This window comes from Taudactylus pleione, unplaced genomic scaffold, assembly GCF_031769625.1.
Source record: "Taudactylus pleione unplaced genomic scaffold, aTauple2 ptg001318l, whole genome shotgun sequence".
Lineage (NCBI taxonomy): Eukaryota > Metazoa > Chordata > Amphibia > Anura > Myobatrachidae > Taudactylus > Taudactylus pleione.
The window spans coordinates 2,005,004-2,031,411 of NW_028285718.1; the positions used below are offsets into that span (position 1 = coordinate 2,005,004).

The window sequence follows — 26,408 nt, forward strand, 5'->3', positions numbered from 1 at the left end:
CGGCTTCCTGTATCAGTGTGACAGAAGCCTGATATCACCACTCTGTGCTGCTGGGGACCCTGCTCCTTCCACTATATAATTCTCAGTCTGTGACTTCCTGTATCAGTGTGACAGGATCCTGACATCACTACTCTGTGCTGCTGGGGACCCTGCTCCTCCCACTACATAACTCTCAGTCTGTGGCTTCCTGTATCAGTGTGACAGGAGCCTGACATCACTACTCTATGCTGCTGGGAACCCTGCTCCTTCCACTATATAACTCTCAGTCTGTGGCTTCCTGTATCAGTGTGAAAGGAGCCTGACATCACTACTCTGTGCTGCTGGGGACCCTGCTCCTCCCACTATATAACTCTCAGTCTGTGACTTCCTGTATCAGTGTGACAACAGCCTGACATAATTACTCTGTACTGCTGGTGACCCTGCTCCTTCCACTATATAACTCTCAGTCTGTGACTTCCTGTATCAGTGTGACAGGAGGATGACATCACTACTCTGTACTGCTGGGAACCCTGCTCCTTCCACTATATAACTCTCAGTCTGCGGCTTCCTGTATCAGTGTGACAGAAGCCTGATATCACCACTCTGTGCTGCTGGGGACCCTGCTCCTTCCACTATATAATTCTCAGTCTGTGACTTCCTGTATCAGTGTGACAGGATCCTGACATCACTACTCTGTGCTGCTGGGGACCCTGCTCCTCCCACTACATAACTCTCAGTCTGTGGCTTCCTGTATCAGTGTGACAGGAGCCTGACATCACTACTCTATGCTGCTGGGAACCCTGCTCCTTCCACTATATAACTCTCAGTCTGTGGCTTCCTGTATCAGTGTGAAAGGAGCCTGACATCACTACTCTGTGCTGCTGGGGACCCTCCTCCTCCCACTATATAACTCTCAGTCTGTGGCTTCCTGTATCAGTGTGAAAGGAGCCTGACATCACTACTCTGTGCTGCTGGGGACCCTGCTCCTCCCACTATATAACTCTCAGTCTGTGACTTCCTGTATCAGTGTGACAGGAGGTTGACATCACTACTCTGTGCTGCTGGGGACCCTGCTCCTCCCACTATATAACTCTCAGTCTGTGACTTCCTGTATCAGTGTGACAGGAGCCTGATATCACTACTCTGTGCTGCTGGAGACCCTGCTCCTCCCACTATATAACTCTCAGTCTGTGGCTTCCTGTATCAGTGTAACAGCAGACTGACATCACTACTCTGTGCTGCTGGAGACCCTGCTCCTCCCACTATATAACTCTCAGTCTGTGGCTTCCTGTATCAGTGTGACAGGAGCCTGACATCACTACTCTGTGCTGCTGGGGACCCTGCTCCTCCCACTATATAACTCTCAGTCTGTGACTTCCTGTATCAGTGTAACAGCAGACTGACATCACTACTCTGTGCTGCTGGGGACCCTGCTCCTCCCACTATATAACTCTCAGTCTGTGGCTTCCTGTATCAGTGTAACAGCAGACTGACATCACTACTCTGTGCTGCTGGGGACCCTGCTCCTCCAACTATATAACTCTCAGTTTGCGGCTTCCTGTATCAGTGTGACAGGAGTCTGACATCACTACTCTGTGCTGCTGGGGACCCTGCTCCTCCCACTATATAACTCTCAGTTTGCGGCTTCCTGTATCAGTGTGACAGGAGCCTGACATGACAGCAGCCTGACATCACTACTCTGTGCTGCTGGGGACCCTGCTCCTCCCACTATATAACTCTCAGTCTGTGACTTCCTGTATCAGTGTGACAGCAGCCTGACATCACTACTCTGTGCTGCTGGGGACCCTGCTCCTCCCACTATATAACTCTCAGTCTGTGGCTTCCTGTATCAGTGTGACAGCAGACTGACATCACTTCTCTGTACTGCTGGTGCCCCTGCACCTTCCACTATATAACTCTCAGTCTGTGACTTCCTGTATCAGTGTGACAGGAGGATGACATCACTACTCTGTGCTGCTGGGGACCCTGCTCCTTCCACTATATAACTCTCAGTCTGTGACTTCCTGTATCAGTGTGACAGCAGCCTGACATCACTACTCTGCTGCTGGGGACCCTGCTCCTCCCACTATATAACTCTCAGTCTGTGGCTTCCTGTATCAGTGTGACAACAGCCTGACATAATTACTCTGTACTGCTGGTGACCCTGCTCCTTCCACTATATAACTCTCAGTCTGTGACTTCCTGTATCACTGTGACAGGAGGATGACATCACTACTCTGTACTGCTGGGAACCCTGCTCCTTCCACTATATAACTCTCAGTCTGCGGCTTCCTGTATCAGTGTGACAGAAGCCTGATATCACCACTCTGTGCTGCTGGGGACCCTGCTCCTTCCACTATATAATTCTCAGTCTGTGACTTTCTGTATCAGTGTGACAGGATCCTGACATCACTACTCTGTGCTGCTGGGGACCCTGCTCCTCCCACTACATAACTCTCAGTCTGTGGCTTCCTGTATCAGTGTGACAGGAGGATGACATCACTGCTCTGTGCTGCTGGGGACCCTGCTCCTTCCACTATATAATTCTCAGTCTGTGACTTCCTGTATCAGTGTGACAGGAGGATGACATCACTACTCTGTGCTGCTGGGGACCCTGCTCCTTCCACTATATAATTCTCAGTCTGTGGCTTCCTCTATCAGTGTGACAGCAGCCTGACATCACTACTCTGTGCTGCTGGGGACCCTGCTCCTCCCACTGTATAACTCTCAGTCTGTGGCTTATTGTATCAGTGTGACAGGAGCATGACATCACTACTCTGTGCTGCTGGAGACCCTGCTCCTCCCACTATATAACTCTCAGTCTGTGGCTTCCTGTATCAGTGTGACAGCAGCCTAACATCACTACTCTGTGCTGCTGGGGACCCTGCTCCTTTCCACTATATAACTCTCATTCTGTGAGTTCCTGTATCAGTGTGACAGGAGCCTGACATCACTACTCTGTGCTGCTGGGGACCCTGCTTCTCCCACTATATAACTCTCAGTCTGTGACTTCCTGTATCAGTGTGACAGGAGCATGACATCACAACTCTGTGCTGCTGGGGACCCTGCTCCTCCCACTATATAACTCTCATTCTGTGACTTCCTGTATCAGTGTGACAGAAGCCTGATATCACTACTCTGTGCTGCTGGGGACCCTGCTCCTTCAAATATAACTCTCAGTCTGTGACTTCCTGTATCAGTGTGACAGGAGGATGACATCACTACTCTGTGCTGCTGGGGACCCTGCGCCTTCCACTATATAACTCTCAGTCTGTGACTTCCTGTATCAGTGTGACAGAAGCCTGATATCACAACTCTGTGCTGCTGGGGACCCTTCTCCTTCCACTATATAACTCTCAGTCTGTGACTTCCTGTATCAGTGTGACAGCAGCCTGACCTCACTACTCTGTTCTGCTGGGGACCCTGCTCCTACCACTATATAACTCTCAGTCTGTGACTTCCTGTATCAGTGTGACAGCAGCCTGACATTACTACTCTGCTGCTGGGGACCCTGCTCCTTCCACTATATAACTCTCAGTCTGTGACTTCCTGTATCAGTGTGACAGGAGGATGACATCACTACTCTGTGCTGCTGGGGACCCTGCTCCTCCCACTATATAACTCAGTCTGTGACTTCCTGTATCAGTGTGACAGGAGGATGACATCACTACTCTGTGCTGCTGGGGACCCTGCTCCTCCCACTATATAACTCTCAGTCTGTGGCTTCCTGTATCAGTGTGACAGCAGACTGACATCACTTCTCTGTACTGCTGGTGCCCCTGCACCTTCCACTATATAACTCTCAGTCTGTGACTTCCTGTATCAGTGTGACAGGAGGATGACATCACTACTCTGTGCTGCTGGGGACCCTGCTCCTTCCACTATATAACTCTCAGTCTGTGACTTCCTGTATCAGTGTGACAGCAGCCTGACATCACTACTCTGCTGCTGGGGACCCTGCTCCTCCCACTATATAACTCTCAGTCTGTGGCTTCCTGTATCAGTGTGACAACAGCCTGACATAATTACTCTGTACTGCTGGTGACCCTGCTCCTTCCACTATATAACTCTCAGTCTGTGACTTCCTGTATCAGTGTGACAGGAGGATGACATCACTACTCTGTACTGCTGGGAACCCTGCTCCTTCCACTATATAACTCTCAGTCTGCGGCTTCCTGTATCAGTGTGACAGAAGCCTGATATCACCACTCTGTGCTGCTGGGGACCCTGCTCCTTCCACTATATAATTCTCAGTCTGTGACTTCCTGTATCAGTGTGACAGGATCCTGACATCACTACTCTGTGCTGCTGGGGACCCTGCTCCTCCCACTACATAACTCTCAGTCTGTGGCTTCCTGTATCAGTGTGACAGGAGCCTGACATCACTACTCTATGCTGCTGGGAACCCTGCTCCTTCCACTATATAACTCTCAGTCTGTGGCTTCCTGTATCAGTGTGAAAGGAGCCTGACATCACTACTCTGTGCTGCTGGGGACCCTGCTCCTCCCACTATATAACTCTCAGTCTGTGACTTCCTGTATTAGTGTGACAGGAGGTTGACATCACTACTCTGTGCTGCTGGGGACCCTGCTCCTCCCACTATATAACTCACAGTCTGTGACTACCTGTATCAGTGTGACAGGAGCCTGACATCACTACTCTGTGCTGCTGGGGACCCTGCTCCTCCCACTATATAACTCTCAGTCTGTGACTTCCTGTATCAGTGTGACAGGAGGTTGACATCACTACTCTGTGCTGCTGGGGACCCTGCTCCTCCCACTATATAACTCTCAGTCTGTGACTTCCTGTATCAGTGTGACAGGAGCCTGATATCACTACTCTGTGCTGCTGGAGACCCTGCTCCTCCCACTATATAACTCTCAGTCTGTGGCTTCCTGTATCAGTGTAACAGCAGACTGACATCACTACTCTGTGCTGCTGGAGACCCTGCTCCTCCCACTATATAACTCTCAGTCTGTGGCTTCCTGTATCAGTGTGACAGGAGCCTGACATCACTACTCTGTGCTGCTGGGGACCCTGCTCCTCCCACTATATAACTCTCAGTCTGTGACTTCCTGTATCAGTGTAACAGCAGACTGACATCACTACTCTGTGCTGCTGGGGACCCTGCTCCTCCCACTATATAACTCTTAGTCTGTGGCTTCCTGTATCAGTGTAACAGCAGACTGACATCACTACTCTGTGCTGCTGGGGACCCTGCTCCTCCAACTATATAACTCTCAGTTTGCGGCTTCCTGTATCAGTGTGACAGGAGTCTGACATCACTACTCTGTGCTGCTGGGGACCCTGCTCCTCCCACTATATAACTCTCAGTTTGCGGCTTCCTGTATCAGTGTGACAGGAGCCTGACATGACAGCAGCCTGACATCACTACTCTGTGCTGCTGGGGACCCTGCTCCTCCCACTATATAACTCTCAGTCTCTGACTTCCTGTATTAGTGTGACAGCAGCCTGACATCACTACTCTGTGCTGCTGGGGACCCTGCTCCTCCCACTATATAACTCTCAGTCTGTGGCTTCCTGTATCAGTGTGACAGCAGACTGACATCACTTCTCTGTACTGCTGGTGCCCCTGCACCTTCCACTATATAACTCTCAGTCTGTGACTTCCTGTATCAGTGTGACAGGAGGATGACATCACTACTCTGTGCTGCTGGGGACCCTGCTCCTTCCACTATATAACTCTCAGTCTGTGACTTCCTGTATCAGTGTGACAGCAGCCTGACATCACTACTCTGCTGCTGGGGACCCTGCTCCTCCCACTATATAACTCTCAGTCTGTGGCTTCCTGTATCAGTGTGACAACAGCCTGACATAATTACTCTGTACTGCTGGTGACCCTGCTCCTTCCACTATATAACTCTCAGTCTGTGACTTCCTGTATCAGTGTGACAGGAGGATGACATCACTACTCTGTACTGCTGGGAACCCTGCTCCTTCCACTATATAACTCTCAGTCTGCGGCTTCCTGTATCAGTGTGACAGAAGCCTGATATCACCACTCTGTGCTGCTGGGGACCCTGCTCCTTCCACTATATAATTCTCAGTCTGTGACTTCCTGTATCAGTGTGACAGGATCCTGACATCACTACTCTGTGCTGCTGGGGACCCTGCTCCTCCCACTACATAACTCTCAGTCTGTGGCTTCCTGTATCAGTGTGACAGGAGGATGACATCACTGCTCTGTGCTGCTGGGGACCCTGCTCCTTCCACTATATAATTCTCAGTCTGTGACTTCCTGTATCAGTGTGACAGGAGGATGACATCACTACTCTGTGCTGCTGGGGACCCTGCTCCTTCCACTATATAATTCTCAGTCTGTGGCTTCCTCTATCAGTGTGACAGCAGCCTGACATCACTACTCTGTGCTGCTGGGGACCCTGCTCCTCCCACTATATAACTCTCAGTCTGTGGCTTATTGTATCAGTGTGACAGGAGCATGACATCACTACTCTGTGCTGCTGGAGACCCTGCTCCTCCCACTATATAACTCTCAGTCTGTGGCTTCCTGTATCAGTGTGACAGCAGCCTGACATCACTACTCTGTGCTGCTGGGGACCCTGCTCCTTTCCACTATATAACTCTCATTCTGTGACTTCCTGTATCAGTGTGACAGGAGCCTGACATCACTACTCTGTGCTGCTGGGGACCCTGCTTCTCCCACTATATAACTCTCAGTCTGTGACTTCCTGTATCAGTGTGACAGGAGCATGACATCACAACTCTGTGCTGCTGGGGACCCTGCTCCTCCCACTATATAACTCTCATTCTGTGACTTCCTGTATCAGTGTGACAGAAGCCTGATATCACTACTCTGTGCTGCTGGGGACCCTGCTCCTTCAAATATAACTCTCAGTCTGTGACTTCCTGTATCAGTGTGACAGGAGGATGACATCACTACTCTGTGCTGCTGGGGACCCTGCGCCTTCCACTATATAACTCTCAGTCTGTGACTTCCTGTATCAGTGTGACAGAAGCCTGATATCACAACTCTGTGCTGCTGGGGACCCTTCTCCTTCCACTATATAACTCTCAGTCTGTGACTTCCTGTATCAGTGTGACAGCAGCCTGACCTCACTACTCTGTGCTGCTGGGGACCCTGCTCCTACCACTATATAACTCTCAGTCTGTGACTTCCTGTATCAGTGTGACAGCAGCCTGACATCACTACTCTGCTGCTGGGGCCCTGCTCCTTCCACTATATAACTCTCAGTCTGTGACTTCCTGTATCAGTGTGACAGGAGGATGACATCACTACTCTGTGCTGCTGGGGACCCTGCTCCTCCCACTATATAACTCAGTCTGTGACTTCCTGTATCAGTGTGACAGGAGGATGACATCACTACTCTGTGCTGCTGGGGACCCTGCTCCTACCACTATATAACTCTCAGTCTGTGACTTCCTGTATCAGTGTGACAGGAGCCTGACATCACTACTCTGTACTGCTGGTGCCCCTGCTCCTCCCACTATATAACTCTCAGTCTGTGGCTTCCTGTATCAGTTTGACAGGATCCTGACATCACTACTCTGTGCTGCTGGGGACCCTGCTCCTCCCACTATATAACTCTCAGTCTGTGACTTCCTGTATCAGTGTGACAGAAGCTTGATATCACTACTCTGTGCTGCTGGGGACCCTTCTCCTTCCACTATATAACTCTCAGTCTGTGACTTCCTGTATCAGTGTGACAGCAGCCTGACCTCACTACTCTGTGCTGCTGGGGACCCTGCTCCTACCACTATATAACTCTCAGTCTGTGACTTCCTGTATCAGTGTGACAGCAGCCTGACATCACTACTCTGCTGCTGGGGCCCTGCTCCTTCCACTATATAACTCTCAGTCTGTGACTTCCTGTATCAGTGTGACAGGAGGATGACATCACTACTCTGTGCTGCTGGGGACCCTGCTCCTCCCACTATATAACTCAGTCTGTGACTTCCTGTATCAGTGTGACAGGAGGATGACATCACTACTCTGTGCTGCTGGGGACCCTGCTCCTACCACTATATAACTCTCAGTCTGTGACTTCCTGTATCAGTGTGACAGGAGCCTGACATCACTACTCTGTACTGCTGGTACCCCTGCTCCTCCCACTATATAACTCTCAGTCTGTGGCTTCCTGTATCAGTTTGACAGGATCCTGACATCACTACACTGTGCTGCTGGGGACCCTGCTCCTCCCACTATATAACTCTCAGTCTGTGACTTCCTGTATCAGTGTGACAGGAGGATGACATCACTGCTCTGTGCTGCTGGGGACCCTGCCTCTATATAATTCTCAGTCTGTGACTTCCTGTATCAGTGTGACAGGAGGATGACATCACTACTCTGTGCTGCTGGGGACCCTGCTCCTTCCACTATATAATTCTCAGTCTGTGACTTCCTGTATCAGTGTGACAGAAGCCTGATATCACTACTCTGTGCTGCTGGGGACCCTGCTCCTCCCACTAAATAACTCTCAGTCTGTGGCTTCCTGTTTCAGTGTGACAACAGCCTGACATAATTACTCTGTACTGCTGGTGACCCTGCTCCTTCCACTATATAACTCTCAGTCTGTGACTTCCTGTATGAGTGTGACAGGAGGATGACATCACTACTCTGTACTGCTGGGGACCCTGCTCCTTCCACTATATAACTCTCAGTCTGCGGCTTCCTGTATCAGTGTGACAGAAGCCTGATATCACTACTCTGTGCTGCTGGGGACCCTGCTCCTTCCACTATATAATTCTCAGTCTGTGACTTCCTGTATCAGTGTGACAGGATCCTGACATCACTACTCTGTGCTGCTGGGGACCCTGCTCCTCCCACTATATAACTCTCAGACTGTGGCTTCTTGTATCAGTGTGACAAGAGCATGACATCACTACTCTGTGCTGCTGGAGACCCTGCTCCTCCCACTATATAACTCTCAGTCTGTGGCTTCCTGTATCAGTGTGACAGCAGCCTGACATCACTACTCTGTGCTGCTGGGGACCCTGCTCCTTTCCACTATATAACTCTCATTCTGTGACTTCCTGTATCAGTGTGACAGGAGCCTGACATCACTACTCTGTGCTGCTGGGGACCCTGTTTCTCCCACTATATAACTCTCAGTCTGTGACTTCCTGTATCAGTGTGACAGGAGCATGACATCACAACTCTGTGTTGCTGGGGACCCTGCTCCTCCCACTATATAACTCTCATTCTGTGACTTCCTGTATCAGTGTGACAGAAGCCTGATATCACTACTCTGTGCTGCTGGGGACCCTGCTCCTTCAAATATAACTCTCAGTCTGTGACTTCCTGTATCAGTGTGACAGGAGGATGACATCACTACTCTGTGCTGCTGGGGACCCTGCTTCTTCCACTATATAACTCTCAGTCTGTGACTTCCTGTATCAGTGTGACAGAAGCCTGATATCACAACTCTGTGCTGCTGGGGACCCTTCTCCTTCCACTATATAACTCTCAGTCTGTGACTTCCTGTATCAGTGTGACAGCAGCCTGACCTCACTACTCTGTGCTGCTGGGGACCCTGCTCCTCCCACTATATAACTCTCAGTCTGTGACTTCCTGTATCAGTGTGACAGCAGCCTGACATCACTACTCTGCTGCTGGGGACCCTGCTCCTTCCACTATATAACTCTCAGTCTGTGACTTCCTGTATCAGTGTGACAGGAGGATGACATCACTACTCTGTGCTGCTGGGGACCCTGCTCCTCCCACTATATAACTCAGTCTGTGACTTCCTGTATCAGTGTGACAGGAGGATGACATCACTACTCCGTGCTGCTGGGGACCCTGCTCCTACCACTATATAACTCTCAGTCTGTGACTTCCTGTATCAGTGTGACAGGAGCCTGACATCACTACTCTGTACTGCTGGTGCCCCTGCTCCTCCCACTATATAACTCTCAGTCTGTGGCTTCCTGTATCAGTTTGACAGGATCCTGACATCACTACTCTGTGCTGCTGGTGACCCTGCTCCTCCCACTATATAACTCTCAGTCTGTGACTTCCTGTATCAGTGTGACAGAAGCCTGATATCACTACTCTGTGCTGCTGGGGACCCTGCTCCTTCTACTATATAATTCTCAGTTTGTGACTTCCTGTATCAGTGTGACAGGATCCTGACATCACTACTCTGTGCTGCTGGGGACCCTGCTCCTCCCACTATATAACTCTCAGTCTGTGACTTCCTGTATCAGTGTGACAGGAGGATGACATCACTGCTCTGTGCTGCTGGGGACCCTGCCTCTATATAATTCTCAGTCTGTGACTTCCCGAATCAGTGTGACAGGAGGATGACATCACTACTCTGTGCTGCTGGGGACCCTGCTCCTTCCACTATATATTTCTCAGTTTGTGACTTCCTGTATCAGTGTGACAGGATCCTGACATCACTACTCTGTGCTGCTGGGGACCCTGCTCCTCCCACTATATAACTCTTAGTCTGTGACTTCCTGTATCAGTGTGACAGGAGCCTGACATCACTACTCTGTGCTGCTGGGGACCCTGCTCCTCCCACTATATAACTCTCAGTCTGTGGCTTCCTGTATCAGTGTGACAGCAGCCTGACATCACTTCTCTGTGCTGCTGGGGACCCTGCTCCTCCCACTATAAAACTCTCAGTCTGTGGCTTCTTGTATCAGTGTGACAGGAGCCTGACATCACTACTCTGTGCTGCTGGAGACCCTGCTCCTCCCACTATATAACTCTCAGTCTGTGGCTTCCTGTATCAGTGTGACAGCAGCCTGACATCACTACTCGGTGCTGCTGGGGACCCTGCTCCTTACACTATATAACTCTCATTCTGTGACTTCCTGTATCAGTGTGACAGGAGCCTGACATCACTACTCTGTGCTGATGGGGACCCTACTACTCCCACTATATAAATCTCAGTCTGTGACTTCCTGTATCAGTGTGACAGGCGCATGACATCACTACTCTGTGCTGCTGGGGACCCTGCTCCTCCCACTATATAACTCTCAGTCTGTGACTTCCTGTATCAGTGTGACAGAAGCCTGATATCACTACTCTGTGCTGCTGGGGACCCTGCTCCTTCCACTATATAACTCTCAGTCTGTGACTTCCTGTATCAGTGTGACAGGAGGATGACATCACTACTCTGGCTACTCTGTGCTGCTGGGGACCCTGCTCCTCCCACTATATAACTCTCAGTCTGTGACTTCCTGTATCAGTGTGACAGAAGCCTGATATCACTACTCTGTGCTGCTGGGGACCCTGCTCCTTCCACTATATAACTCTCAGTCTGTGACTTCCTGTATCAGTGTGACAGGAGGATGACATCACTACTCTGTGCTGCTGGGGACCCTGCTCCTTCCACTATATAACTCTCAGTCTGTGACTTCCTGTATCAGTGTGACAGCAGCCTGACATCACTACTCTGTGCTGCTGGGGACCCTGCTCCTACCACTATATAACTCTCAGTCTGTGACTTCCTCTATCAGTGTGACAGCAGCCTGACATCACTACTCTGTGCTGCTGGGGACCCTGCTCCTTCCACTATATAACTCTCAGTCTGTGACTTCCTGTATCAGTATGACAGCAGCCTGACATCACTACTCTGTGCTGCTGGGGTTCCTGCTCCTTCCACTATATAACTCTCAGTCTGTGACTTCCTGTATCAGTGTGACAGGAGGATGACATCACTACTCTGCTGCTGGGGACCCTGCTCCTCCCACTATATAACTCTCAGTCTGTGGCTTCCTGTATCAGTGTGACAACAGCCTGACATAATTACTCTGTACTGCTGGTGACCCTGCTCCTTCCACTATATAACTCTCAGTCTGTGACTTCCTGTATCAGTGTGACAGGAGGATGACATCACTACTCTGTGCTGCTGGGGACCCTGCTCCTACCACTATATAACTCTCAGTCTGTGACTTCCTGTATCAGAGTGACTGGAGCCTGACATCACTACTCTGTACTGCTGGGGACCCTGTTCCTCCCACTATATAACTCTCAGTCTGTGGCTTCCTGTATCAGTGTGACAGGATCCTGACATCACTACTCTGTGCTGCTGGGGACCCTGCTCCTCCCACTATATAACTCTCAGTCTGTGGCTTCCTGTATCAGTGTGACAGGAGGATGACATCACTACTCTGTGCTGCTGGGGACCCTGCTCCTCCCACTATATAACTCTCAGTCTGTGACTTCCTGTATCAGTGTGACAGGAGCCTGACATCACTACTCTTCTGCTGCTGGGGACCCTGCTCCTTCCACTATATAACTCTCAATCTGTTGCTTCCTGTATCAGTGTGACAGGAGCCTGACATCACTACTCTGTGCTGCTGGGGACCCTGCTCCTTCCACTATATAACTCTCAGTCTGTGACTTCCTGTATCTGTGACAGGAGGATGACATCACTACTCTGTGCTGCTTTGGACCCTGCTCCTTCCACTAAATAACTCTCAGTCTGTGGCTTCCTGTATCAGTGTGACAGGAGCCTGACATCACTACTCTGTGCTGCTGAGGACCCTGCTCCTCCCACTATATAACTCTCAGTCTGTGACTTCCTGTATCAGTGTGACAGGAGGATGACATCACAACTCTGTGCTGCTGGGGACCCTGCTCCTCCCACTATATAACTCTCAGTGTGTGACTTCCTGTATCAGTGTGACAGGAGGATGACATCACTACTCTGTGCTGCTGGGGACCCTGCTCCTCCCACTATATAACTCTCAGTCTATGTCTTCCTGTATCAGTGTGACAGCAGCCTGACCTCACTACTCTGTGCTGCTGGGGACCCTGCTCCTCCCACTATATAACTCTCAGTCTGTGACTTCCTGTATCAGTGTGACAGCAGCCTGACATCACTACTCTGCTGCTGGGGACCCTGCTCCTTCGACTATATAACTCTCAGTCTGTGACTTCCTGTATCAGTGTGACAGGAGGATGACATCACTACTCTGTGCTGCTGGGGACCCTGCTCCTCCCACTATATAACTCAGTCTGTGACTTCCTGTATCAGTGTGACAGGAGGATGACATCACTACTCCGTGCTGCTGGGGACCCTGCTCCTACCACTATATAACTCTCAGTCTGTGACTTCCTGTATCAGTGTGACAGGAGCCTGACATCACTACTCTGTACTGCTGGTGCCCCTGCTCCTCCCACTATATAACTCTCAGTCTGTGGCTTCCTGTATCAGTTTGACAGGATCCTGACATCACTACTCTGTGCTGCTGGTGACCCTGCTCCTCCCACTATATAACTCTCAGTCTGTGACTTCCTGTATCAGTGTGACAGAAGCCTGATATCACTACTCTGTGCTGCTGGGGACCCTGCTCCTTCTACTATATAATTCTCAGTTTGTGACTTCCTGTATCAGTGTGACAGGATCCTGACATCACTACTCTGTGCTGCTGGGGACCCTGCTCCTCCCACTATATAACTCTCAGTCTGTGACTTCCTGTATCAGTGTGACAGGAGGATGACATCACTGCTCTGTGCTGCTGGGGACCCTGCCTCTATATAATTCTCAGTCTGTGACTTCCTGTATCAGTGTGACAGGAGGATGACATCACTACTCTGTGCTGCTGGGGACCCTGCTCCTTCCACTATATAATTCTCAGTTTGTGACTTCCTGTATCAGTGTGACAGGATCCTGACATCACTACTCTGTGCTGCTGGGGACCCTGCTCCTCCCACTATATAACTCTTAGTCTGTGACTTCCTGTATCAGTGTGACAGGAGCCTGACATCACTACTCTGTGCTGCTGGGGACCCTGCTCCTCCCACTATATAACTCTCAGTCTGTGGCTTCCTGTATCAGTGTGACAGCAGCCTGACATCACTACTCTGTGCTGCTGGGGACCCTGCTCCTCCCACTATAAAACTCTCAGTCTGTGGCTTCTTGTATCAGTGTGACAGGAGCCTGACATCACTACTCTGTGCTGCTGGAGACCCTGCTCCTCCCACTATATAACTCTCAGTCCGTGGCTTCCTGTATCAGTGTGACAGCAGCCTGACATCACTACTCGGTGCTGCTGGGGACCCTGCTCCTTACACTATATAACTCTCATTCTGTGACTTCCTGTATCAGTGTGACAGGAGCCTGACATCACTACTCTGTGCTGATGGGGACCCTACTACTCCCACTATATAAATCTCAGTCTGTGACTTCCTGTATCAGTGTGACAGGCGCATGACATCACTACTCTGTGCTGCTGGGGACCCTGCTCCTCCCACTATATAACTCTCAGTCTGTGACTTCCTGTATCAGTGTGACAGAAGCCTGATATCACTACTCTGTGCTGCTGGGGACCCTGCTCCTTCCACTATATAACTCTCAGTCTGTGACTTCCTGTATCAGTGTGACAGGAGGATGACATCACTACTCTGGCTACTCTGTGCTTCTGGGGACCCTGCTCCTCCCACTATATAACTCTCAGTCTGTGACTTCCTGTATCAGTGTGACAGAAGCCTGATATCACTACTCTGTGCTGCTGGGGACCCTGCTCCTTCCACTATATAACTCTCAGTCTGTGACTTCCTGTATCAGTGTGACAGGAGGATGACATCACTACTCTGTGCTGCTGGGGACCCTGCTCCTTCCACTATATAACTCTCAGTCTGTGACTTCCTGTATCAGTGTGACAGCAGCCTGACATCACTACTCTGTGCTGCTGGGGACCCTGCTCCTACCACTATATAACTCTCAGTCTGTGACTTCCTCTATCAGTGTGACAGCTGCCTGACATCACTACTCTGTGCTGCTGGGGACCCTGCTCCTTCCACTATATAACTCTCAGTCTGTGACTTCCTGTATCAGTGTGACAGCAGCCTGACATCACTACTCTGTGCTGCTGGGGATCCTGCTCCTTCCACTATATAACTCTCAGTCTGTGACTTCCTGTATCAGTGTGACAGGAGGATGACATCACTACTCTGCTGCTGGGGACCCTGCTCCTCCCACTATATAACTCTCAGTCTGTGGCTTCCTGTATCAGTGTGACAACAGCCTGACATAATTACTCTGTACTGCTGGTGACCCTGCTCCTTCCACTATATAACTCTCAGTCTGTGACTTCCTGTATCAGTGTGACAGGAGGATGACATCACTACTCTGTGCTGCTGGGGACCCTGCTCCTTCCACTATATAACTCTCAGTCTGCTGCTTCCTGTATCAGTGTGACAGAAGCCTGATATCACAACTCTGTGCTGCTGGGGACCCTGCTCCTTCCACTATATAACTCTCAGTCTGCGACTTCCTGTATCAGTGTGACAGGAGCCTGACATCACTACTCTGTGCTGCTGGGGACCCTGCTCCTTCCACTATATAACTCTCAGGCTGTGACTTCCTGTATCAGTGTGACAGGAGGATGACATCACTACTCTGTGCTGCTGGGGACCCTGCTCCTCCCACTATATAACTCTCAGTCTGTGACTTCCTGTATCAGTTTGACAGGAGGATCACATCACTACTCTGTGCTGCTGGGGACCCTGCTCCTACCACTATATAACTCTCAGTCTGTGACTTCCTGTATCAGAGTGACTGGAGCCTGACATCACTACTCTGTACTGCTGGGGACCCTGTTCCTCCCACTATATAACTCTCAGTCTGTGGCTTCCTGTATCAGTGTGACAGGATCCTGACATCACTACTCTGTGCTGCTGGGGACCCTGCTCCTCCCACTATATAACTCTCAGTCTGTGGCTTCCTGTATCAGTGTGACAGGAGGATGACATCACTACTCTGTGCTGCTGGGGACCCTGCTCCTCCCACTATATAACTCTCAGTCTGTGACTTCCTGTATCAGTGTGACAGGAGCCTGACATCACTACTCTTCTGCTGCTGGGGACCCTGCTCCTTCCACTATATAACTCTCAATCTGTTGCTTCCTGTATCAGTGTGACAGGAGCCTGACATCACTACTCTGTGCTGCTGGGGACCCTGCTCCTTCCACTATATAACTCTCAGTCTGTGACTTCCTGTATCTGTGACAGGAGGATGACATCACTACTCTGTGCTGCTGGGGACCCTGCTCCTTCCACTAAATAACTCTCAGTCTGTGGCTTCCTGTATCAGTGTGACAGGAGCCTGACATCACTACTCTGTGCTGCTGAGGACCCTGCTCCTCCCACTATATAACTCTCAGTCTGTGACTTCCTGTATCAGTGTGACAGGAGGATGACATCACAACTCTGTGCTGCTGGGGACCCTGCTCCTTCCACTATATAACTCTCTGTCTATGACTTCCTGTATCAGTGTGACGGGAGCCTGACATCACTACTCTGTGCTGCTGGGGACCCTGCTCCTCCCACTATATAACTCTCAGTCTGTGACTTCCTGTATCAGTGTGACAGGAGGATGACATCACTACTCTGTGCTGCTGGGGACCCTGCTCCTCCCACTATATAACTCTCAGTCTATGGCTTCCTGTATCAGTGTGACAGGAGCCTGACATCACTACTCTGTGCTGCTGGGGACCCTGCTCCTCCCACTATATAACTCTATGTCTATGACTTCCTTTATCAGTGTGACGGGAGCCTGACATCACTACTCTGTGCTGCTGGGGACCCTGCTCCTCCCACTATATAACTCTCAGTCTGTGGCTTCCGGTATCAGTGTGAAGGGAGCCTGACATCACTACTCTGTGCTGCTGGGGACCCTGCTCCTTCCACTATATCACTCTCTGTCTATGACTTCCTGTATCAGTGTGACGGGAGCCTGACATCACTACTCTGTGCTGCTGGGGACCCTGCTCCTCCCACTATATAACTCTCAGTCTGTGACTTCCTGTATCAGTGTGACAGGAGGATGACATCACTACTCTGTGCTGCTGGGGACCCTGCTCCTCCCACTATATAACTCTCAGTCTATGGCTTCCTGTATCAGTGTGACGGGAGCCTGACATCATGTGACAGGAGCCTGACATCACTACTCTGTGCTGCTGGGGACCCTGCTCCTCCCACTATATAACTCTCAGTCTGTGACTTCCTGTATCAGTGTGACAGGAGCCAGATATCACTACTCTGTGCTGCTGGGGACCCTGCTCCTCCCACTATATAACCCTCAGTCTGTGGCTTCCTGTATCAGTGTGACAGCAGCCTGACATCACTACTCTGTGCTGCTGGGGACCCTGCTCCTCCCACAATATAACTCTCTGTCTATGACTTCCTGTATCAGTGTGACAGGAGCCTGACATCACTACTCTGTGCTGCTGGGGACCCTGCTCCTCCCACTATATAACTCTCAGTCTGTGGCTTCCTGTATCAGTGTGACAGGAGACTGACATCACTACTCTGTGCTGCTGGGGACCCTGCTCCTCCCACTATATAACTCTCAGTCTGTGACTTCCTGTATCAGTGTGACAGGAGGATGACATCACTACTCTGTGCTGCTGGGGACCCTGCTCCTCCCACTATATAACTCTCAGTCTATGGCTTCCTGTATCAGTGTGACAGGAGCCTGACATCACTACTCTGTGCTGCTGGGGACCCTGCTCCTCCCACTATATAACTCTCAGTCTGTGGCTTCCTGTATCAGTGTGACAGGAGACTGACATCACTACTCTGTGCTGCTGGGGACCCTGCTCCTCCCACTATATAACTCTCAGTCTGTGACTTCCTGTATCAGTGTGACGGGAGCCTGACATCACTACTCTGTGCTGCTGGGGACCCTGCTCCTCCCACTATATAACTCTCAGTCTGTGACTTCCTGTATCAGTGTGACAGGAGGATGACATCACTACTCTGTGCTGCTGGGGACCCTGCTCCTCCCACTATATAACTCTCAGTCTATGGCTTCCTGTATCAGTGTGACAGGAGCCTGACATCACTACTCTGTGCTGCTGGGGACCCTGCTCCTACCACTATATAACTCTCAGTCTGTGACTTCCTGTATCAGTGTGACAGGAGCCTGACATCACTACTCTGTGCTGCTGGGGACCCTGCTCCTCCCACTATATAACTCTCTGTCTATGACTTCCTGTATCAGTGTGACAGGAGCCTGACATCACTACTCTGTGCTGCTGGGGACCCTGCTCCTCCCACTATATAACTCTCAGTCTGTGGCTTCCTGTATCAGTGTGACAGGAGCCTGACATCACTACTCTGTGCTGCTGGGGACCCTGCTCCTCCCACTATATAACTCTCAGTCTGTGACTTCCTGTATCAGTGTGACAGGAGGATGACATCACTACTCTGTGCTGCTGGGGACCCTGCTCCTCCCACTATATAACTCTCAGTCTATGGCTTCCTGTATCAGTGTGACAGGAGCCTGACATCACTACTCTGTGCTGCTGGGGACCCTGCTCCTACCACTATATAACTCTCAGTCTGTGGCTTCCTGTATCAGTGTGACAGGATCCTGACATCACTACTCTGTGCTGCTGGGGACCCTGCTCCTCCCACTATATAACTCTCTGTCTATGACTTCCTGTATCAGTGTGACAGGAGCCTGACATCACTACTCTGTGCTGCTGGGGACCCTGCTCCTACCACTATATAACTCTCAGTCTGTGACTTCCTGTATCAGTGTGACACAGGAGCCTGACATCACTACTGTGTGCTGCTGGGGACCCTGCTCCTCCCACTATATAACTCTCAGTCTGTGACTTCCTGTATCAGTGTGACAGCAGCCTGACATCACTACTCTGTGCTGCTGGGGACCCTGCTCCTCCCACTATATAACTCTCAGTCTGTGACTTCCTGTATCAGTGTGACAGGAGGATGACATCACTACTCTGTGCTGCTGGGGACCCTGCTCCTCCCACTATATAACTCTCAGTCTATGGCTTCCTGTATCAGTGTGACAGGAGCCTGACATCACTACTCTGTGCTGCTGGGGACCCTGCTCCTACCACTATATAACTCTCAGTCTGTGACTTCCTGTATCAGTGTGACAGGAGCCTGACATCACTACTCTGTGCTGCTGGGGACCCTGCTCCTCCCACTATATAACTCTCTGTCTATGACTTCCTGTATCAGTGTGACAGGAGCCTGACATCACTACTCTGTGCTGCTGGGGACCCTGCTCCTCCCACTATATAACTCTCAGTCTGTGGCTTCCTGTATCAGTGTGACAGGAGCCTGACATCACTACTCTGTGCTGCTGGGGACCCTGCTCCTCCCACTATATAACTCTCAGTCTGTGACTTCCTGTATCAGTGTGACAGGAGGATGACATCACTACTCTGTGCTGCTGGGGACCCTGCTCCTCCCACTATATAACTCTCAGTCTATGGCTTCCTGTATCAGTGTGACAGGAGCCTGACATCACTACTCTGTGCTGCTGGGGACCCTGCTCCTACCACTATATAACTCTCAGTCTGTGGCTTCCTGTATCAGTGTGACAGGATCCTGACATCACTACTCTGTGCTGCTGGGGACCCTGCTCCTCCCACTATATAACTCTCTGTCTATGACTTCCTGTATCAGTGTGACAGGAGCCTGACATCACTACTCTGTGCTGCTGGGGACCCTGCTCCTACCACTATATAACTCTCAGTCTGTGACTTCCTGTATCAGTGTGACACAGGAGCCTGACATCACTACTGTGTGCTGCTGGGGACCCTGCTCCTCCCACTATATAACTCTCAGTCTGTGACTTCCTGTATCAGTGTGACAGCAGCCTGACATCACTACTCTGTGCTGCTGGGGACCCTGCTCCTCCCACTATATAACTCTCAGTCTGTGACTTCCTGTATCAGTGTGACAGGAGGATGACATCACTACTCTGTGCTGCTGGGGACCCTGCTCCTCCCACTATATAACTCTCAGTATGTGACTTCCTGTATCAGTGTGACAGGAGCCTGACATCACTACTCTGTGCTGCTGGGGACCCTGCTCCTACCACTATATAACTCTCAGTCTGTGGCTTCCTGTATCAGTGTGACAGGAGCCTGACATCACTACTCTGTGCTGCTGGGGACCCTGCTCCTCCCACTATATAACTCTCTGTCTATGACTTCCTGTATCAGTGTGACAGGAGCCTGACATCACTACTCTGTGCTGCTGGGGACCCTGCTCCTCCCACTATATAACTCTCAGTCTGTGACTTCCTGTATCAGTGTGACAGGAGGATGACATCACTACTCTGTGCTGCTGGGGACCCTGCTCCTCCCACTATATAACTCTCAGTATGTGACTTCCTGTATCAGTGTGACAGGAGCCTGACATCACTGCTCTGTGCTGCTGGGGACCCTGCTCCTCCCACTATATAACTCTCAGTCTGTGACTTCCTGCTGCTTCCATTTCCATTCTCCTATCTAGACACTGGCCCTGTATGTTGCAACTTACCTCCCAACACTTCGGCTCGGTAAGTCAGCGGGGACATGACAGCGTCAGAGTGGGGCAGTTATCACAGATAGTGCAGTGACCTGTCAAGATGTTCAGGACGGGTGGGCAGAACTCTTAAATCGGGACTGCATCCGAAATTGGGAGAGTTGGGAGTTATACATACAGCCCTGTCCACTCTAACACAATCACACAAGTGAACAGATCTCTTTCCCCCCTATAAGAAGGACACACGGCTATACTGTTTGGAATCCTTGCAGACTTTGTTGTAACCAGATAAATGTTACTTTTGCAGATGATTGTGAATGTGACCGACTGTGACCAGAACTCGTTGCTGGATTGTTTCAAGACAAAAACTGAAGAAGAGATACTCACTATAAGTATTAATTTGGTACTGTAAATTATCTTATATTGTCCAGTATCAGAATGATAGGGGAGGTTATATATACACAGATATCATCAGGGCCATAACTAGGGTAGTGCCGCCGGTGCCATCGCACAGGGCACCACAGGGCGGGGGGCGCTCTTTGGGCCTGTCAAATTTCTGTTTATTATCATTCTCACTTGTAGCTTCCTCTTATTTCTTCCCCAGCATCTCCTGGCCTCCCCTATCTCTTCCCCAGACCTTTCCCATGAGGCCATGGCCCTCTCTCAGGTGCACTATATTATGTCCCTATTTATCCCCAGCATCTCCTGGCCTCCCCTATCTCTTCCCTGGCCCTTCCCCATGAGGCCATGGCTCTCTCTCAGGTGCACTATATTATGTCCCTATTTATCCCCAGCATCTCCTGGCCTCCCCTATCTCTTCCCTGGCCCTTCCCCATGAGGCCATGGCCCTCTCTCAGGTGCACTATATTATGTCCCTATTTATCCCCAGCATCTCCTGGCCTCTCCTATCTCTTCCCTGGCCCTTCCCCATGAGGCCATGGCCCTCTCTCAGGTGCACTATATTATGTCCCTATTTATCCCCAGCATCTCCTGGCCTCCCCTATCTCTTCCCTGGCCCTTCCCCATGAGGCCATGGCCCTCTCTCAGGTGCACTATATTATGTCCCTATATATCCCCAGCATCTCCTGGCCTCCCCTATCTCTTCCCTGGCCCTTCCCCATGAGGCCATGGCCCTTTCTCAGGTGCACTATATTATGTCCCTATTTATCCCCAGCATCTCCTGGCCTCCCCTATCTCCTCCCTGGCCCTTCCCCATGAGGCCATGGCCCTCTCTCAGGTGCACTATATTATGTCCCTATTTATCCCCAGCATCTCCTGGCCTCCCCTATCTCTTCCCTGGCCCTTCCCCATGAGGCCATGGCCCTCTCTCAGGTGCACTATATTATGTCCCTATTCATCCCCACCATCTCCTGGTCTCCCCTATCTCTTCCCTGGCCCTTCCCCATGAGGCCATGGCCCTCTCTCAGGTGCACTATATTATGTCCCTATTTATGCCCAGCATCTCCTGGCCTCCCCTATCTCTTCCCTGGCCCTTCCCCATGAGGCCATGGCCCTCTCTCAGGTGCACTATATTATGTCCCTATGTATCCCCAGCATCTCCTGGCTTCCCCTATCTCTTCCCTGGCCCTTCCCCATGAGGCCATGGCCCTCTCTCAGGTGCACTATATTATGTCCCTATTTATCCCCAGCATCTCATGGCCCTTCCCCGTGAGGCCATTGCCCTCTTTCAGGTGCACTATATTATTTCCCTATTTATCCCCAGCATCTCCTGGCCTCCCCTATCTCTTCCCTGGCCCTTCCCCATGAGGCCATGGCCCTCTCTCAGGTGCACTATATTATGTCCCTATTTATCCCCAGCATCTCCTGGCCTCTCCTATCTCTTCCCTGACCCTTCCCCATGAGGCCATGGCCCTCTCTCAGGTGCGCTATATTATGTCCCTATTTATCCCCAGCATCTCCTGGCCTCTCCTATCTCTTCCCTGACCCTTCCCCATGAGGCCATGGCCCTCTCTCAGGTGCGCTATATTATGTCCCTATTTATCCCCAGCATCTCCTGGCCTCCTCTATCTCTTCTTTGGCCCTTCTCCATGAGGCCATGGCCCTCTCTCAGGTGCACTATATTATGTCCCTATTCATCCCCACCATCTCCTGGTCTCCCCTATCTCTTCCCTGGCCCTTCCCCATGAGGCCATGGCCCTCTCTCAGGTGCACTATATTATGTCCCTATTTATCCCCAGCATCTCCTGGCCTCTCCTATCTCTTCCCTGACCCTTCCCCATGAGGCCATGGCCCTCTCTCAGGTGCACTATAGTATGTCCCTATTTATCCCCAGCATCTCCTGGCCTCTCCTATCTCTTCCCTGACCCTTCCCCATGAGGCCATGGCTCTCTCTCAGGTGCGCTATATTATGTCCCTATTCATCCCCAGCATCTCCTGGCCTCTCCTATCTCTTCTTTGGCCCTTCTCCATGAGGCCATGGCCCTCTCTCAGGTGCACTATATTATGTCCCTATTTATCCCCAGCATCTCCTGGCCTCTCCTATCTCTTCTTTGGCCCTTCTCCATGAGGCCATGGCCCTCTCTCAGGTGCACTATATTATGTCCCTATTTATCCCCAGCATCTCCTGGCCTCCTCTATCTCTTCCCTGCCCTTCCCCATGAGGCCATGGCCCTCTCTCAGATGCACTATATTATGTCCCTCTATATCCCCAGCATCTCCTTGCCTCTCCTATCTCTTCCCTGACCCTTCCCCATGAGGCCATTCCCCTTTTTTGGGTGCATTATGTCCCTTTGAAAAATGAGGGGGGCGCCAATGTTCTTTCTGGCACAGGGCACCAAAAAGTTTCGTTACGGCTCTGGATATCATATACCATCCCTACATATCTCAACTATGACCTAAGGGAAGATTGTATCTATATATTACCAGTTTCTTAATATATATTAGATAAAGATGTGATCATGGGGGAAACAATTTTCTTATGCACACCAGACTTCCTGCCAATGAGGCTTCTTCAGGCATCCTATTGCTGTCTACAATGATGGAGACAGAAGTACAGAACTTGTACTCAATATCCCATCACAGCTATATACAAGACGTGTATATCTGTTTCCTAGTGGTTTATACTGGAATATTGAGTATTGTAAGTTAGTGTCCCTTTTATAGCAATAAAGATAATATTACAGGGACACTGACCTAGAGAACCATTAGGAAAGAGATGTACATAGGATAATGAGTACAAGCTCTATTCTGTCTTAGCCATTCTAGTTCACACATGTGCAATAAAGCCGGGTACGTACTACGCGATATATAGGCCAACGATGGATCGCAGCGACTATTGTATAGTGTGTACACCCTTATTAAATTGTGTGATCTCATCTTGCCATCTGATGTGCTGCTGAAGTCCAGGAGCGGAGCATTGTGTACCTGGTGGAAGGGGACAGGTAGGAGGGTGTGTAAGTGGGAAGCCCAGGAGCAGAGCACTGTGTACCTGGTGGAAGGGGACATGTAGGAGGGTGTGTAAGTGGGAAGCCCAGGAGCAGAGTACTGTGTACCTGGTGGAAGGGGACATGTAGGAGGGTGTGTAAGTGGGAAGCCCAGGAGCAGAGCATTGTGTACCTGGTGGAAGGGGACATGTAGGAGGATGTGTAAGTGGGAAGCCCAGGAGCAGAGCGCTGTGTACCTGGTGGAAGGGGACATGTAGGAGGGTGTGTAAGTGGGAAGCCCAGGAGCAGAGCACTGTGTACCTGGTGGAAGGGGACATGTAGGAGGGTGTGTAAGTGGGAAGCCCAGGAGCAGAGCACTGTGTACCTTGTGGAAGAGGACATGTAGGAGGGTGTGTAAGTGGGAAGCCCAGGAGCAGAGCATTGTGTACCTGGTGGAAGGGGACATGTAGGAGAGTGTGTAAGTGGGAAGCCCAGGAGCAGAGCGCTGTGTACCTGGTGGAAGGGGACATGTAGGAGGGTGTGTAAGTGGGAAGCCCAGGAGCTGAGCACTGTGTACCTGGTGGAAGGGGACATGTAGGAGGGTGTGTAAGTGGAAAGCCCAGGAGCAGAGCACTGTGTACCTTGTGGAAGAGGACATGTAGGAGGGTGTGTAAGTGGGAAGCCCAGGAGCAGAGCATTGTGTACCTGGTGGAAGGGGACATGTAGGAGGGTGTGTAAGTGGGAAGCCCAGGAGCAGAGCACTGTGTACCTGGTGGAAGGGGACATGTAGGAGGGTGTGTAAGTGGGAAGCCCAGGAGCAGAGCATTGTGTACCTGGTAGGTGGGGACATATAGGAGGGTGTGTAAGTGGGAAGCCCAGGAGCAGAGCGCTGTGTACCTGGTGGAAGGGGACATGTAGGAGGATGTGTAAGTGGGAAGCCCAGGAGCAGAGCATTGTGTACCTGGTGGAAGGGGACATGTAGGAGGGTGTGTAAGTGGGAAGCCCAGGAGCAGAGCACTGTGTACCTGGTGGATGGGGACATGTAGGAGGGTGTGTAAGTGGGAAGCCCAGGAGCAGAGCACTGTGTACCTGGTGGAAGGGAACATGTAGGAGGGTGTGTAAGTGGGAAGCCCAGGGGCAGAGCACTGTGTACCTGGTGGGAGGAGACATGTAGGAGGGTGTGTAAGTGGGAAGCCCAGGGGCAGAGCACTGTGTACCTGGTGGGAGGAGACATGTAGGAGGGTGTGTAAGTGGGAAGCCCAGGAGCAGAGCGCTGTGTACCTGGTGGAAGGGGACATGTAGGAGGGTGTGTAAGTGGGAAGCCCAGGAGCAGAGCACTGTGTACCTGGTGGAAGGGGACATGTTGGAGGGTGTGTAAGTGGGAAGCCCAGGAGCAGAGCGTTGTGTACCTGGTGGAAGGGGACATGTAGAAGGGTGTGTAAGTGGGAAGCCCAGGAGCAGAGCACTGTGTACCTGGTGGAAGGGGACATGTAGGAGGGTGTGTAAGGGGGAAGGCCAGGAGCAGAGCGCTGTGTACCTGGTGGAAGGGGACATGTAGGAGGATGTGTAAGTGGGAAGCCCAGGAGCAGAGCGCTGTGTACCTGGTGGAAGGGGACATGTAGGAGGATGTGTAAGTGGGAAGCCCAGGAGCAGAGCACTGTGTACCTGGTGGAAGGGGACATGTAGGAGGGTGTGTAAGTGGGAAGCCCAGGAGCAGAGCGCTGTGTACCTAGTGGGAGGGGACATGTAGGAGGGTGTTTAAGTGGGAAGACCAGGAGTAGAGCATTGTGTACCTGGTGGACGGGGACATGTAGGAGGGTGTGTAAGTGGGAAGCCCAGGAGCAGAGCACTGTGTACCTGGTGGAAGGGGACATGTAGGAGGTGTGTAGGTAGGAAGCCCAGGAGCAGAGCGCTGTGTACCTGGTGGGAGGGGACATGTAGGAGGGTGTGTTTGGGGGAAGCCCAGGAGCAGAGCACTGTGTACCTGGTTGAAGGGGACATGTAGGAGGGTGTGTAAGTGGGAAGCCCAGGAGCAGAGCACTGTGTACCTGGTGGGAGGGGACATGTAGGAGGGTGTGTTTGGGGGAAGCCCAGGAGCAGAGCACTGTGTACCTGGTTGAAGGGGACATGTAGGAGGGTGTGTAAGTGGGAAGCCCAGGAGCAGAGCACTGTGTACCTGGTGGAAGGGGACATGTAGGAGGGTGTGTAAGGGGGAAGGCCAGGAGCAGAGCGCTGTGTACCTGGTGGGAGGGGACATGTAGGAGGGTGTGTAAGTGGGAAGCCCAGGAGCAGAGCACTGTGTACCTGGTGGACGGGGACATGTAGGAGGGTGTGTAAGTGGGAAGCCCAGGAGCAGAGCACTGTGTACCTTGTGGAAGGGGACATGTAGGAGGTGTGTAGGTAGGAAGCCCAGGAGCAGAGCGCTGTGTACCTGGTGGATGGGGACATGTAGGAGGGTGTGTAAGTGGGAAGCCCAGGAGCAGAGCGCTGTGTACCTGGTGGGAGGGGACATGTTGGAGGGTGTGTAAGTGGGAAGCCCAGGAGCAGAGCACTGTGTACCTGGTGGAAGGGGACATGTAGGAGGGTGTGTAAGTGGGAAGCCCAGGAGCAGAGCACTGTGTACCTGGTGGAGGGGACATGTAGGAGGGTGTGTAAGTGGGAAGCCCAGGAGCAGAGCACTGTGTACCTGGTGGGAGGGGACATGTTGGAGGGTGTGTAAGTGGAAAGCCCAGGGGCAGAGCGCTGTGTACCTGGTGGAAGGGGACATGTAGGAGGGTGTGCAAGTGGGAAGCCCA

General features: G+C 51.4%; 1 protein-coding gene across 1 annotated transcript in view; it reads left to right on the forward strand.

Moving 5' to 3' along the window:
* Positions 1–26,408, forward strand: part of LOC148443178 (cocaine esterase-like) — an 87,809-nt gene that overhangs the window by 39,174 nt on the left and 22,227 nt on the right. Inside the window, exon 7 of the mRNA XM_088463128.1 lies at positions 20,538–20,633. Within this exon, the coding sequence (XP_088319254.1) occupies positions 20,538–20,633 (96 nt within the window). The remainder of the gene's footprint in view (positions 1–20,537; positions 20,634–26,408) is intronic.